The following is a 15,540-nucleotide window of genomic DNA, read 5'->3' on the forward strand; positions in this document are numbered from 1 at the left end:
AGTTGCAGCCTCCGGCAACTGAGGGAGGAAACTAGTGGTATGTGGTATGTAGACTAACATATCTGACTGTAGCTATAGTACAGGGAGATCAACGCCAAGTGTTAAGTGCATTGCAGCCTCCGGCAACTGAGGGAGGAAACTATGTGGTATGTAGACTAACATATCTGACTGTAGCTATAGTACAGGGAGATCAACGCCAAGAGTGTCAAGTGCAGCTGCAGCCTCCGGCAACTGAGGGAGGAAACTATGTGGTATGTAGACTAACATATCTGACTGTAGCTATAGTACAGGGAGATCAACGCCAAGAGTGTTAAGTGCAGCTGCAGCCTCCGGCAACTGAGGGAGGAAACTATGTGGTATGTAGACTAACATATCTGACTGTAGCTATAGTACAGGGAGATCAACGCCAAGAGTGTTAAGTGCAGCTGCAGCCTCCGGCAACTGAGGGAGGAAACTATGTGGTATGTAGACTAACATATCTGACTGTAGCTATAGTACAGGGAGATCAACGCCAAGAGTGTCAAGTGCAGCTGCAGCCTCCGGCAACTGAAGGGGGAAACTATGTGGTATGTAGACTAACATATCTGACTGTAGCTATAGTACAGGGAGATCAACGCCAAGAGTGTTAAGTGCAGCTGCAGCCTCCGGCAACTGAGGGAGGAAACTATGTGGTATGTAGACTAACATATCTGACTGTAGCTATAGTACAGGGAGATCAACGCCAAGAGTGTTAAGTGCAGCTGCAGCCTCCGGCAACTGAGGGGGGAAACTATGTGGTATGTAGACTAACATAGAGTGGAAAACACTCAAGAATATTTGAGGTTAGTGTTCAATATGGGTGAATGGTGATCGTTGTTACCCACACATATTGACAGATTTAGAAATAAATAAGCAAGCAACTATGTTGGGCCAACAAATATAATTTATTTTTCACTAATAAAAAAAAATTCCCCATTATCTTTCCCATTACAAGCAAAGTAAATTAATGTTCTAAAATTTGCTTGTCTTGAAAATAGACAAAAAATTAATCAATTAGCCACTAACTCTAAAGCAGCCCATCACTTAACCTCCTGTTGATGAAGATACAGATTGGCAAAAGTAACTGAATGTGTTTATAGTAGGCAAGCAGCTGCATGCTCTGGTTTAGTTACTTGGGCTCTGACAAGTCATGCTTTCTAGTAGTAATGTCTTGAACTGATATGAATTTTCTACAGCACTGTCATATAATAATTTTTGTTTTCAGATATTGACGCTAACAGTCCCCGGAGGTGAAGATCTGATAGAGACGTTGATGAGCATGCATTACGCTACTTATGTGATAGATTGCAATAAAATTAATGGTGAGGAAGAGGAAGTCATCGAAGAACCTGCTAAACAATTGGTGATGCAGAAAAGTGAGAGGAACACGAGTGCGTTCAAACCCTGTCCAGTAAAATCTCAGTTGAGTGAGACCTCGAACGTGGCTTCAGGGGCGTTACATCCGCAGCTCGCAGATTGGTTTGAGATGATTCGATTTTCCCCTATACAAGTGGTAAGTTACAGTGTACTCTTTGTGCAAGGGTATCGATAAGTACATTGTTACTGTTATCTAAATAAGTCAAGTTGGAGAAAAAAAAACACACGAAAACGTTGAGAATTTATGTGGCCATTACAAAATAGCTTTTGTTTTCCAACAAAGAGAAATAATAAAAATAATCTTAGATCAATATTAAGGAGTTAACTTATCAAGTATTGAAAAAAGTTTGCTTTTGATCTGATTATATCAAGTTGGATAAATATATCCAAAAATATACTATTTGAGAGTAAGTGTTCATAAATTATTACCTTACGTGTACACTTGCATACTTGTTTTCATCACTGTAATAGCGTACTTTGAACTTATTTTGAGAAGATATATTTTAATTTTTTATAAGATGAATTTTATTTGTAAAATGGTTGAGGTTGCCCTGTGTAGTCCTGTTACATGTAAGGTGTACTGATCCTTGGAAAGGTAATTCATTAATATTTCACTGACCAACACAAATAAATAACTAACATGAAAGTCTTTCCGTTCACACTGTGTTCAAAAATTGTTTACGCAATGAACGTCTTCAAATATTTTAGTCTCGTTATGGAGAGTCATCTTTAGTCAACAGATTTTAAACTGAAACTGAAGATGTTTCGAAGAGATGAAACAGTTAAGTTTGGTTTTAACATCTGCTCACTGACAGCTCTTCACTGCAAAGTTGAAATATTTCAAGAAGTTCATTGTGTAAGTAATGTTTAGACGAGGTGTCACTTGGAAGACTTTTATGTTAGTTATGACTCTGACCTCAAAGGCCTACCCAAAAGTAACTGGTGTAGCATAGCCGTGGATGGGGATCGTGTAGTACTCCTGTACTATTCCTCGTGTAGTATTCCTGCTTGCAGTAATTGTTTTTGCTTGTGCTGTTTTGTTTTTGTTTGGTTTTTTTGTGATAACAAATTTTTAAGTGAACATCGTGCAGCTATGAAATTTTATTTTCTGCTCGGTAACAATGCTGCTGAAACGGTTTTAATGTTGAGAACAGCTTACCAAGATAAGGCTATGGGAATAACTTAACTTTACAAGTGGTTTTCAGACTTAAAAATGGTGACATGTCAATTGATATCAAACCTCAATTTGGTTGTCTAATCAACTGCCTGAACCGACAAAACAAATCAAGAAAAAAATCAGGATGTAGTGCTCACAGACCGTTGACAGACGATTGATCAACTGTCGGAGATTAGTAGGTCACCTTTGAGGTCAGTTCAGCGAATTTTAACAAAAGATTTTGGAATGCAAATGGTTACTGTAAGTTTGCTTCTTGGCTTTTGATTGTAAATCTAAATGACCATCGAGTTGAAACCTGTTGTGCTTAAAAGTGGTCCAGAATTTCTGTCAGAGGTAGTTATTGGTGTTGAGTTATGGTGCTACGATCCAGAAACAAAGCAACAGTCAGTGCACGTTGTTCACTTAAACTTGCCATCACAAAAACAAAACAAGAACAAAACAGCACTAGCAAAGGCAACCACTGCAAATGGAAACAAGCCACTTCGACAACACAGGTGACACTGAACTAGCAATGTTATTTGTGTTACTTTTGGGTACCCCCTAGTAGATAACGCTAGCCATAAATTCCAAGCCTGCCTTACTGATATTGAATAACGCCTTGCAGTTGATTTGGACCCACCATACTTCTCTCAATCTCTCAATGGCATACGTAATCTTAAATTTTCAAAGAAAAACTCATATTTTCACCATAAATTTTTTTTGTGTTAACTGGCTCTTATAAATTGTGTTGCAGCCGAAAGAGGCAGCCTATGCAAGCTTAGTGCTCCCGGACTCCATAGTGGAAATGTTGATAGAGCCCACAATAATCACTGGGAACACCTCAATGAATGTGATCATTCTTGATTGTGATGATGCTGAGGTAAGTTTTCATGGCTTTTTTGGAATTAAAAGTAACTTCAAAACTAATGCTTCAACATTTTGTGAACTACACAATGTTTTAAAGAGTATATGGAGAAGGTATTATATAAGAACGTTTTGAGCACTTTTTGAAAATTGAAATGAACATTGTATTATTAAAAATTTAACAAACTTGTCTTTTTTGTGCTTACCATTCATTTACAAAAAGCATTACATTACAAGCATTTTGATTCTGTTTGCATGTTTAGTACACTATGACTTTGTAATTTTTTTTTTTTTTTTTTATTGCAATACCAACATTGAAGTTCAATGGCATCCTACGTTTGGAAACTATTCTTTATCATTCTACTGTAGAAACAATTTACATGCTAATGTAACGGATTTGTCTCACCAAGGGAACTGAAATGTTTATCTACCCTTTTCCAATCATATGATTTCTAATGGTTTAATTTTTTGCTCACTCTACATATTTCTCAGGCATTGCCATGTTCTTTTATTTCAAGAACTATAACCTTTTGTGAAAATGTTGTTATAATTTTTATATAGGAAACTTCTAACAGTAAACAAAAATGTTTAAGCACTCTTATTAAAATTTAAGCAGGGTTATTTGTAAGACTAATGTTTTAAATTAATTTGTTATAAATTTTCATTGAATCTCCATTTAGTCTTTTGACTTCTCTCTCACTCCCCTCCTGTACTTATATATTTTTCATTATAGTTTTCTCGCATGTTCATGCATGTATCTTAGAACGTTACCAACATTTACCAATCTTCTTCAAAGAAACATTTTGCCAGTGATAATAACCATAACACCATTTTCTCACCATTATTATTTCCAGTTTACTAACTTACATCATAATTTGTTTGCATGAATAAATTGTTGAATTAACTGTAGTATCAGTTACAGCATGGAACTGAGTATTAAAATGGAACAATACAGTTAATTGACTAAGAACTCCTTCTCCTGTTTTGTTAATTGGACACTAACATGTTGCACCATGGTAAATCTTTAATTTCTGATTTTTCTTGATAACTGTTATAATTCCTTGCATTCAAGAACTAAACAACAGAGCATTGTGGTTTCAGCAAATAATTTGTACATTATAAACAATCACAGAAAATGCAATACTAATCAATAGTTACTAGGGCTATCCATAAAGTAGATTACGTATTGATATAAACAAACAAAGTACAAGAAAAAATTGAATTATATACATTTGAAAGTGACACTAAAATACTATTTTTTTAAATAGTGATCATACAAATTTAGGCACTTGTCATAGCAGTGAACTAGTTTTGAAATTCCAATGTTATAAAATTCTGCCACCTAAGACTTCAACTTTGTAGTCATACGCTCCCACAGTTCTACTTCGTCATATAAGTACACCCACTCCATAGAGTGTAATTTGGTTTCATATTTCACGTGTTTGAGTCTTGTCTCCTGTAATGATTCAATCAAGCAGCAAGTCACCATCTTTTTCGTACATGTCCAAAAATATCAATGAAACAACCATATGCTGATTTTTATGGGTTGTGTTAAGATTTTTTGTTGCCATCTTGCAGAAAATGTATGATACCCTAACTTCTGTGTGACAATTTTGTGAAACAAAGTCCTTGAAATTTGAGGAAAACAAAGTGAGAGTTGAGTTATTGTGAATCTGCAGTCTCTTTTAACCCTGGAGTTGGCAGTTTAACAACATGTACGCCACTTTAGTGGCAGGTTATTATTCTGTAAAAGATTGATTTCATTAGTTGAATTTGATATATTTATTACCTGAAGAACGATAAATATAGTCCAGTGTGATTGTATGAGTGACAAAATAAGTTGTAATTGTTTATTTTTGTTTCAACTTTCTGAAAGTTTTGGATTTTTCCGGTAAGCATATCAAGGTCTATCTCACTAAAACTTGTTTCAAATATCTTTATGTAAGTAGTTTTGTCTTCTAAGTCTATCTTATCACTTTTTGTATTAGTTATTTACTGCATGTTGGAAATTTTTGAGACATAAGTGTATTTTGCCAGTGAGTGTATCAATGACTTATTTTGAACCTAACCCTCAAATTTGAAAATAGGCCTAGGTTGGTGTAATAGCTTACCAAACCATTTTTTGTTGAATAAACCCCCATATAACTATATATTTTTTGAAACTAGACATGTTTTTCTATCCTTTAGCTATTTTGGAATTATCAATTTCCAACTTTATATTAACTTGCTAAGCATGATCTACCCTAAAATATATTTTATATTTCATTTAATGTAAAAATATATTAATCAATGAGTTTTATTTATTAGTATGTTATATTATTCTACAAATATTACTGAATAAAACAACAGTCACATCATTATAAAAACACAGCATTTGAAGTGTAGAAATAATTTGTATAAAAAATGCTTTTAAATGGAGTACAAATAGCCTGCCACTACAGGATTTTTAGCTGACAGCTCCAGGGTTAATCTTCTCATTGACTAGACACAATTTCATCGGTTATAATGCTTGGCCATCCACTTTGTTCATCATCACACAGATTAGTTCAGCAATTTATAAACCTAATACACCACTGACGCACTCCACCTTCAGTAATCACTTTGTTCCCATAAAGCCAACAAGAGTTGGCGATAATTGTCAATTGGTTACAACTCATGAGATTTTCAATTGCGTCACATATTTTAAACTGCTATTATAAAACAACAAGGAGTGACAGTAACCTCTCACTAGCACGGCAGGATAGCCACTGACCGGAGAAATGCCCCTACCTGTACTCCTAGTGGCTACAGAGCTAAACGTAATCTCCTTACTGGATAGCCCTTGTATAATGTCAAAGAAAATCCATTACATCACTAAAACAGTGAGCATGTATGGAACAACAACAGTAAAGCTGCTGTGGCATTAGAACAAATGTTTCTTATTTTGAGGTCATGGCTTGGTAGAATGACTCAGTAACTAGATCTAGCTTTGACTTCACATACAACAATTTATTGGTAAACAAAGAGCAACCGACACTGTCTAGTGACAAATTACTTTCATTGGCTAACCCATAAACTAGGATGTAGACAAATGTATAATAGTTTGTTATTTTTTTTTTTAAACAGATAATGTTGCACATATCCGACATGGCCGACATACAAGGACTCATGCAGGAGGAATCAGAGCACTTGCCTCTCATACTGAACCCTGCAGTTGGTGAGTGTGTCTATTTGTTGTCACAACGAATTATTCATGTCAATCAAATAATTTATTTATCATTTTAGATTATAGAAGGTTGAAGCTTTGCTCTTGCAATAATATATAACATGTCAAGAACAATAATACATGCTAAAACTAAGTGTAATAATAAGTTATAGAGTGTAAAACATCAGGAACAATAACTAACTCTTAAACGTTTGTATTTCTTATAAGAGTGATACTGGGATTATTTTAGGAATGAAAAGGTGAACTGAATCCTTCAATCTCATACAAGCAAGCTGTATTAAGTGTTTTGGTGAGGAATAAAACAAATTTGTTGAAACTATCTTCTTGTTTTATCTCCTCAGGCAAGATATTATAAAGTTTAATTTCGTGTATGTGGACCTTTTTCCAGCATAATCAGACAATGAGTGTTGTATTGGTAATGTGTTTTATTTAACATGATTATAAAGAGCTTCTGTAAATAATTGAAGGTTTTTAAAATGAATAATGCAGGAGTAGTTATGATTTTATGTCTGTTAAATATTAATGTAATAACTCTCTTTTAGAAGAAAAATGTATACAATCTTTGAGTTTCCTCCCCAAACGATTATACTGTACCTAATTAGAGAAATAAAATAACTATGGTTTACAGCTAATTTGGTCTCTGTCTGTCGCCTTAGATATAATCTTTTTGGCAAATATTGACTTACTTTTTTAAAAACAATTTTATCCACTAAAAACATTGTAAAAATGATTTATCAACATTGTATTTGAGTGTTTCTTTATTTTATGTTGCATGCTATGTATGTGCAGAAAAGGGTTGGGAATCCATTGAATATAGATCATTGTAATTTTATATAAAAATGTTTTTCAGTGTTGGGACATGTATATGGAGGACCGTGAAGGCTCCTTAACCTGTTTCAAAAAACGAGTTGTGCCTACTAAAATCATTCACCTGTTAACATCCTAGATTGTTTCAGAATGATCGTTATGTTCCAAATCAGTTTAAATTATCAAAAATCATGTTCTATAACAGTGGAACTGTGTAATGAACTAAAAGATATGAAACTATACCCAGACTAAATAGTTCCTTGTAGTAGTTCGGGATATAAGTTCCATCATTAGGTGGTTACAAAATCATGATGATGTATCCACATACAGTTTTCAGAAGGTATAAAAAGTAAAAGTAGTGCACACACAAACGTTAGAATAAATAGGTATAAACATAACAATAAAAAACAACACAATGGTAGACCTAGTGCTAGTAAGTAGGCCTAGCCTAACCATGACTGGGCGGACAGACAGATTACATTCTCACCCTTGCTTCCTGTGTGTTCGTGTGTACCTATTAATTTATTGCTGTACATTTGTAGGTATGGCATGTGTTGGCTGTTTTACGGAAGATGACGCTTGGTATCGAGCTGTTGTCAAAGAAGTTTTGCCTGAACGGAATGCTGTTAAAGTCTACTATGTTGATTATGGAAATGAAGAAATGTTACCTATAGAAAGGTAAGATACATAACTTTAATCTGGATTAATTCATAATTTTAATTACTTCTTGCACTGCATCTGTTCTTTTGAAGAGAAGAGGTCAAAAGAATGGGTATAATAGGTAAAATAGGCGGGATCCACTTATTGACAATTAAGATGTAATAAATCGTAAGTCCATTTACATCAGATCCAGGATCAAATCTACAATAATCACTTTTTACGTGCCAAACCGCTTTTTTTATCCCTTGCAAGTGATAAAATAGTAATATTCATGGTTCTGTCAGCCTTAACAACTAATTGGTTAATAATAGTACACATACACAACAGTGGGCATTACTCAGGTTCTCTTGTTTCAGGCTGAGAGAAATCAAGGAAGAATGGGCCAGACTGCCAATGATGTCTTTCCCGGTGACACTGTGGAATGTGGTGATCGGGCCGGAGTACGACCACACCAGCTGCACCACCATGTTGAAAAACTGTCTAACAAGTCCTCCGTACACCATGACCATTGAGGTAAGGATCTTTCGTCTGTTCATTCTTGTTATTTAATTGTCGTTGAGTCTCAACATCAGAGACTGTTATGGGGTGGATTTCGTTTTGATAGATGGTGGAAGTTTGACTATTTAATGCAGTAAGATTACCCCATCATCGGATAGTTTCGCCAATCCTTAAGCCTTAGTGAGCCACAATAAAATACATCTATTAACTCAACGAAACCTCATTTTGTGAAAAATGTTTGTTCCAGATCTGTAGAACCAAATATTTTGAGTTTTGCAATATTACAAATAATTGAAATAAACTTACCATACATTTAGTATAGTTGTTTTAATTCACTTTCATTCGATTTAGAATTCGGACATTGTCCGGTAAAAAGAATATTGAGCCTCAAGTATAAAAGTTTAGTGAATAATAATCAAATACAGAAAAGGTCACTATAAATTTCAAACAAAGTACAATGTAACTGTGACTGCAGATTAAACCTATGTTAGTTTTTTCTATAAACAACTATTCTCTGACATGGCTGCTCAAAGACTGAGTGTTTACGAGTAGCACACAATAAATGTGACGAGTTGCCATATTTCCGCCCTTGAAAATAGATATGAGGTTCACAATGGACCTGAATACTTATCACCTGTTTATTGCTTCTTAATTTTTATGGTTCTGTAAACATTGATGTCAAAAACTAATAATATTTTGTCAGTCCATGCTCATTCTCGGCTCACATTATTTGATAGACGAGGGTTAAGACAAGAATCACGAATTGACACAGATTTTGTTCTTTATTATTTGTAATGATTTAGTATTAATGTTTAAAACTGCAATAAAGAGAATATGTATTTAATGTTTAGTTTTTTTATAGACATACTGCACAATTGGCAATATTTACATTTATATTGTAAGCATATACATACTGGAAACTGTATATATATGCAGACCAGAACACAGCATATGTTGTATATACTGTTTTGGATATTAGAACTGTAATTTAAGATTATCATTTTTCTTATATTGATCCAATTCTTTTCATTGTTCATTTCAACACATCCACGAGAACAGCTCATTTCCGGACCGTTTTATTTGCTGTTATTTTAATACTTTTTAATCGTTATTTTACATTACACATCTAAATACAGGGTGGGGCAGGGAAGTATCCCTAACTTTGAAGGTAAATTTAAAAAAAACGAAGTGTTAGAACAAAACTTTATTTGTGGCATCAAAAGGGTACAGATGGAAGTTAATTCTTACTTTGTTTTAAACAATACATCATTCAAGTGATGTCCTTCATTGTCAACACACTGATCTAGTCTGGTTCTGAAGTTCTACATAACTCTGCGAAGCATTTGTTGTGGAATGCGGGCAACTTCAACGCGAATTGCATCCTTCAAGTCTTGTAGGGTTCTGGGTCGATGTTTAAACACTTCACTCTTGAGGTATCCCCATAAAAAGTAATCACACAGAGTTAAATCCGGCGAGCGCGCAGGCCATGGAATGTCACCATACCGGGAGATTAATCGCCCGGGGAACATTTCCCTCAAAACAGCCATCGAATGTCTAGCAGTATGGGCTGTGGCACCATCCTACTGAAACCACACTACTCCAAAATTATTCTGTTGCAATTGTGGTGCAAGAAATTGTTGGAGCATGTTTACATACCGCTCGGAATTGATGGTAACACAACGATTGTCCTCCTCGAAGAAATAAGGCCCAATTATGCCTTCACTGCTGATTGCACACCAAACAGTCACTTTTTCACTGTGTAGAGGCCTCTCATGAACTACTCTAGGGTTTGCACCACTCCAATAACGCATATTCTGCTTATTAACAACTCCAGAAATGTGGAAGTGCGCTTCGTCACTAAACAAAACTCGTGCATCATGAGGCAAGTCAGCAATTAAAGTTTCACATGCCTGTACTCGTTGTTGCCAGTCCCGTTGTGTGAGTTCTTGAACGATGACCATCTTGTATGGATGGAAGTGGAGTTCTTCGTGGAGAATACGACGCACAGTGCGATTAGACAATGCAAGGGCGGATGCATGCTTGCGGGCAGAACGCTTAGGAGCCTGCAAGATCGATCTTCTGACACGGTCAATGTTTTCTGGAGTTCGGACAGTTCTCCGAGCCCCAACTCTCTTTTTCACTACACTACCACATGCACGGAAGTTTTCCACCCACAACAAAATGGATTTGCGGTCAGGAACAGGGTTGCGAGGGGGAATCCGATAACGAGTTCGCAGCGCACGCTGCACTGCAACAATAGACTTATTCTGAGAAAAATAAGTCTCGACAGCAAAAGCGCGTTGCTCATTCAACCAAGCCATGTCTACAACTGACAGCGCTACTATCGGAAAATTCCGTGGCCACAGCGTCATTCGAACCTACCCCCACTCCTCCAACATGTCCCCACTACTCACAATGCCACCTCGAAAGTAGGGATGTTTCCCTGCCCCACCCTGTATAACGAAAAATGTATGTAGGCTTCAAAATTTTGCAAAAAAAAAATATTTTACTGTTTTTTTTCAATATTTCTTCTTGTACTCCAAAGGGTAACTAAAAAATTAATTTACCCTAAAAATTAAGCAATTTTGCACCCCAAGGTATTTAATTAAGTGGGGGGTCACATTTAATAAACCACCAAGACAGGCAAACAATAGAAACATAATAATGAAATTAATAGCAAAGTGTACCCATAAAGCGCAAGATACGCTTTATGAAAGCCCAGAGTGTACCCCATCAGGTACACAATGGCAGCTGTGAAAGTTTGTGTACCAGATGGGGTACATATCGTTGGACTTGAGAATTTACTGATGTCAGTTTCCTGTTTACAGGCCCGACAACCGTGTCTGCAAGTTGAACTGTTTTCTGCTTCTGGAGAACTCGTGTACCAGCCTCTGCTTGATGTGGGCTTGCTTACAAAGATCTAAGTTACATTAGATTAGGATCTACTACCTCATAAGTTCCTATGTTCAATTAGTTTTTCTGGGTCCAAAGTAATATAAAATGTTTGGTTTATTGGTTTTTTTCTATAGATCTCTGATGGTAAAATGTGGTAAGGAAACGGTACAGTTAAATCCAATAACCAACTACAGTTGAGTGCCCATCTGTTCAGCACAATCGATGTAAATATTGACTTCCTTCTATTTACTTGGACACGATTATTTTAATTAGTAGACCCAGCTAGAGAATTTTGCTAGCTTAAGAAAGGAAAGAAACTGCATTTTGTTTCATTATGTAAAGAATGGATATTTTCCACGAGTCATATGTGCAAGTAGAAGAGAGTCAAAAAGTTGTTAAACTTATTGTTTGTATTTTTAACACCTTTGAACAAATTTGTTTCAAAAATGTTACAAATGATTTAAGTTATTCTCCTACAGTAAATTTCTGTGGTTATTCTAACGTAACCAGTCTGTTGATGTGTCACAATTATCATTGTGCTCAGAATTAGGTTATTATGCTGAACATTTTAGTTCTGAGATCTTATAATATTGTTAAACTTACTGAGATAGAAAATTAATTAATTCATTTCCATTTAGGTTAATTTAGACTTTGTTATTGTTTAAAAGCTTGGACAATTACAAAGAGGGAACATTTGCTACTCTAGATGGTAGGTCACTGTAATGTTTTGTTAAGTAAGGAAAGTCCATTTTATTTAAGTTAGCTTCTGTTTCTTAATATCTAACAGTTCACTGCTGTCCAAAAAATAAGATTTCATCTGTATTTCAAATTATGCATAGTTGATTAAATTTCTGGTAAATGTATAGTTTTTAGCTGAATGTTAGTCATATGGAGAGTAGAATATTTTGTTTTATTTTCTAATACTAGACTAATGTATAAAACAAGTATTTTAGTAGCAATTTTGCCCCACATCATATAAAATTATGTTTATTTTCGTATTATTATGCAGAATTTGATGAAGGAAACAGAATTTTTCCGGACATTTGCCATCGTTCAGTGAAACAAGAAATCAGTAACACTACGTCTCGAGATCTGCAATCTGATCTCTTCTTCAGGTAAAGAACTGAAGAGTTATACCTATGAAGATAGTCATCTACCCAACACCATAGCTATATACCTGAAGAAGAGATCAGATTGCAGATCTCGAGACGTAGTGTTACTGATTTCTTGTTTCACTGAACGATGGCAAATGTCCGGAAAAATTCTGTTTCCTTCACAATCCTTCAAATAGAATTTGATGCTAATATAAATTTGCAATTTACTAGTAAAAACTGCTATCTGTAGATAATGTACCCATAAAAGGTCAATATTTAAATTCCAACAATTTTTAATTCAGGAAATGCATAACAAAAAGAACAACATCCAAAATAATGTGTGGATGTCAGAAAATTCTCCAATATCTCTCCATGCCCAAAGAATCTAGTGATGCACTAGTTTGTTTTACATTAAAAACCTCACCAGCAGTGATTGTTATGACTTAATTGTAATGCAATTTTAAAATATTTTCTACAGTAAAACTTAAATAATCAGAGCTAATATGTCATCCATATTTTTTGTGTTTTAAAGATTCTAGGCAATTTACGATATTGCTGTTTATATATTATACATAGTACCTAATTATAAAGTAATTAAATGAATAAACACTGGGTTTGTATTCACTAAAAGAAATGAATTGCTCTAATTTTATTACTATCATGCATTAAAAACTTTTATGTTATTACATTTTCCTTTTGAATTTATATATTTGTCTAATAAATATTCCCACTGTTTTTTAAAGGGAAACTCTTAAGCTGTATGGATATATAAATAAAATTTTACCATTACATTCACTATAAGTTAAAGATATAAATTTTTAAAACCCCAATGTAGTGTTAAACAATGTTATTTATAGATATGTTGTTTGTATTAATGTCGTTTTGTACAAATAAAGTTTAATAGATTTGTACATGTGTAAAATTGTAAGGTATTTTTTACTTATTAAATTATGTCTTTTTTAAGTATAGCACATCATTTCAGAAGCATTCCATGTCCTTTCTCTCTTTTCTCCAGGTAATATTTGATTAAACATGTTCTTAAATTATTTAATTTTAAAATGTTATTTCTTTGCCAATTAATATTTCTTACTTCAAATGTCTGGAATTCTTAATGAAGTGAACAAGAAATATTTGTTGTTTTTATGTCCTTATAGAACATGTTTTAACCCATTGCAGATCGTATTATTTTGGCGCGCGGGCACGAATTAATTTACGGTCAGCGGCCGAACGAACAGTAATGGTGCGCCACATCGTATCGCTTGCTATTGTATACTAGAATATTCAGCTGTGAAGGTATTCGTTCAGATGGGACATGGGCCTGCTGGGGTATCCGTGACGAATACCCCAGGAGGAACGATAACACGTGAGCAAGTTTCCGGGGTAGCAGGGATGATGTCTGAATCATAGTCTAAATAAAACGGCTCGGGCGAAGCGATTACAACATCCGGGCCATTGTCTATACTAAACCTGCCAACATGTACGTATGTGTCGTTTAGTTGTGTCACTAACCTCAAAAGTATTATAATAACAACTGAGGAAAACACCCAATCAGAAGCGCTAAAAAGCAGAGAGTAAACTCATATGAATAATTTTTCAACTTCGACATACAACTGCGATCTGTAGGATATTTATAAAACTTTTGAAAACTCTAAATGTAGACCGTTGTTAAACACTCTTAGTTGTTAACAAGTGAAGACGATCGCCCTATCTATCAGACATTAATAGAACTATTTGGTGGGAAACTTAATTAAAGGCAGACCGCTTTTGCGACCTGAGCTCGTCATCGTGCCGTTAGGCCCGGCCGCTGCGTGACGAACCCAGCTCGTCAGTGATCCGCAATGGGTTAAAGGACTATGACTTAGAAATTAAGAAAAGTATTTCAGCCAAAACGGATTACACCAACTTAAAAAACTGGAAAACAAAGTATATACTATATTGCCATAAGTATATACTTGAATGAAAGGTAACATTTTCAAGAATACAAAATGTTAAGAATACAAATGTTAATCTACTTCAGTTTTGTATTTGAAGTATTAAAAAATAAATGTAAAAAAAAAAAAATTATAATAATTTCACTTTTGGCCCTAAAAGATAAATTATTTATTTTTGCTTAGAATGTTTGTTGGCGATTTTTATACAAAATTTACATACTTCATAAAACAATCAAATTGCACATTCTAGTTTACTTTATTAACCTGTTGGGGAGTACTGACGGCTATAACCGTCATCCTACCTAGTGCATACTAGAGTAAGCAAAATTATCCTTAAGGACCTCCAGGGAGTAAAGAAAAAATGTTTGTTGTTTTTCATTCAAAATGTATTGAAACCTTTCAAAATATCATAATAATGCATTTTTTTGGATCTACAACTTGATAAATTCATACATTTTGTTTTTAGAATTTTACAAACGTATGATAGTGTTCAAAACACGGGTACACACAAAGTGCTACTTCACATTTTGTGCACTCATACGCAGTTTCTTTTCTTTTACGCTCACCCTGTGTTGTATTTGAACAAACAAAGCAGCGTTTTAGCTTCCTTCGGCCATTTTCCCTTACTGGTAGTGGGCGGGGGAAATGGCGACCTGACAAGCGTAGCGGCTGCTGGGCTCCGCCCAACGGACACATCACAGCTGCAGCCTCTTCTCTTGGTGCAACATGTGCTTCCAGTATCTGTCTGATAACGTTAATTCGGAAGTCCATGATGTGAACCTTAGCATTTGGGTGTTTTGATTCTATGTAATGGACGTGGCGCGAGAAAATTACAGAACATTTGGCGGCAAATCTGTGATTATGTATTCCGTCACTAGGAACCAGCACCGTACAGCAATAATTACTTTGAACATTTCACAGTCGAAATAGTATGTAAGAACGCCACTAGAGTGCATAAACAGTTGCAATATTGATCGTTTTAGCAACCCCGTCATGGACGGTCATAACCGTCAATATACTCTTTTGGGATCAAAC

The 15,540-nt window shown here is 35.0% G+C and overlaps 1 protein-coding gene across 5 annotated transcripts in view; it reads left to right on the forward strand.

The window, feature by feature from the left end:
• LOC124361890 (RING finger protein 17-like) overlaps nt 1–13,537 on the forward strand; it is a 78,684-nt gene extending 65,147 nt beyond the window's left edge. For all 5 annotated transcript variants that reach the window (XM_046815942.1, XM_046815941.1, XM_046815943.1 and 2 more), the window contains 6 exons: nt 1,244–1,531; nt 3,306–3,431; nt 6,521–6,611; nt 7,970–8,105; nt 8,444–8,600; nt 11,414–13,537. In XM_046815942.1, the coding sequence (XP_046671898.1) occupies nt 1,244–1,531; nt 3,306–3,431; nt 6,521–6,611; nt 7,970–8,105; nt 8,444–8,600; nt 11,414–11,509 (894 nt within the window). In that variant the 3' untranslated portion in view covers nt 11,510–13,537. The remainder of the gene's footprint in view (nt 1–1,243; nt 1,532–3,305; nt 3,432–6,520; nt 6,612–7,969; nt 8,106–8,443; nt 8,601–11,413) is intronic.
• Nucleotides 13,538–15,540: the final 2,003 nt, after the last annotated feature.

Source organism: Homalodisca vitripennis, chromosome 5 (genome assembly GCF_021130785.1).
Source record: "Homalodisca vitripennis isolate AUS2020 chromosome 5, UT_GWSS_2.1, whole genome shotgun sequence".
Lineage (NCBI taxonomy): Eukaryota > Metazoa > Arthropoda > Insecta > Hemiptera > Cicadellidae > Homalodisca > Homalodisca vitripennis.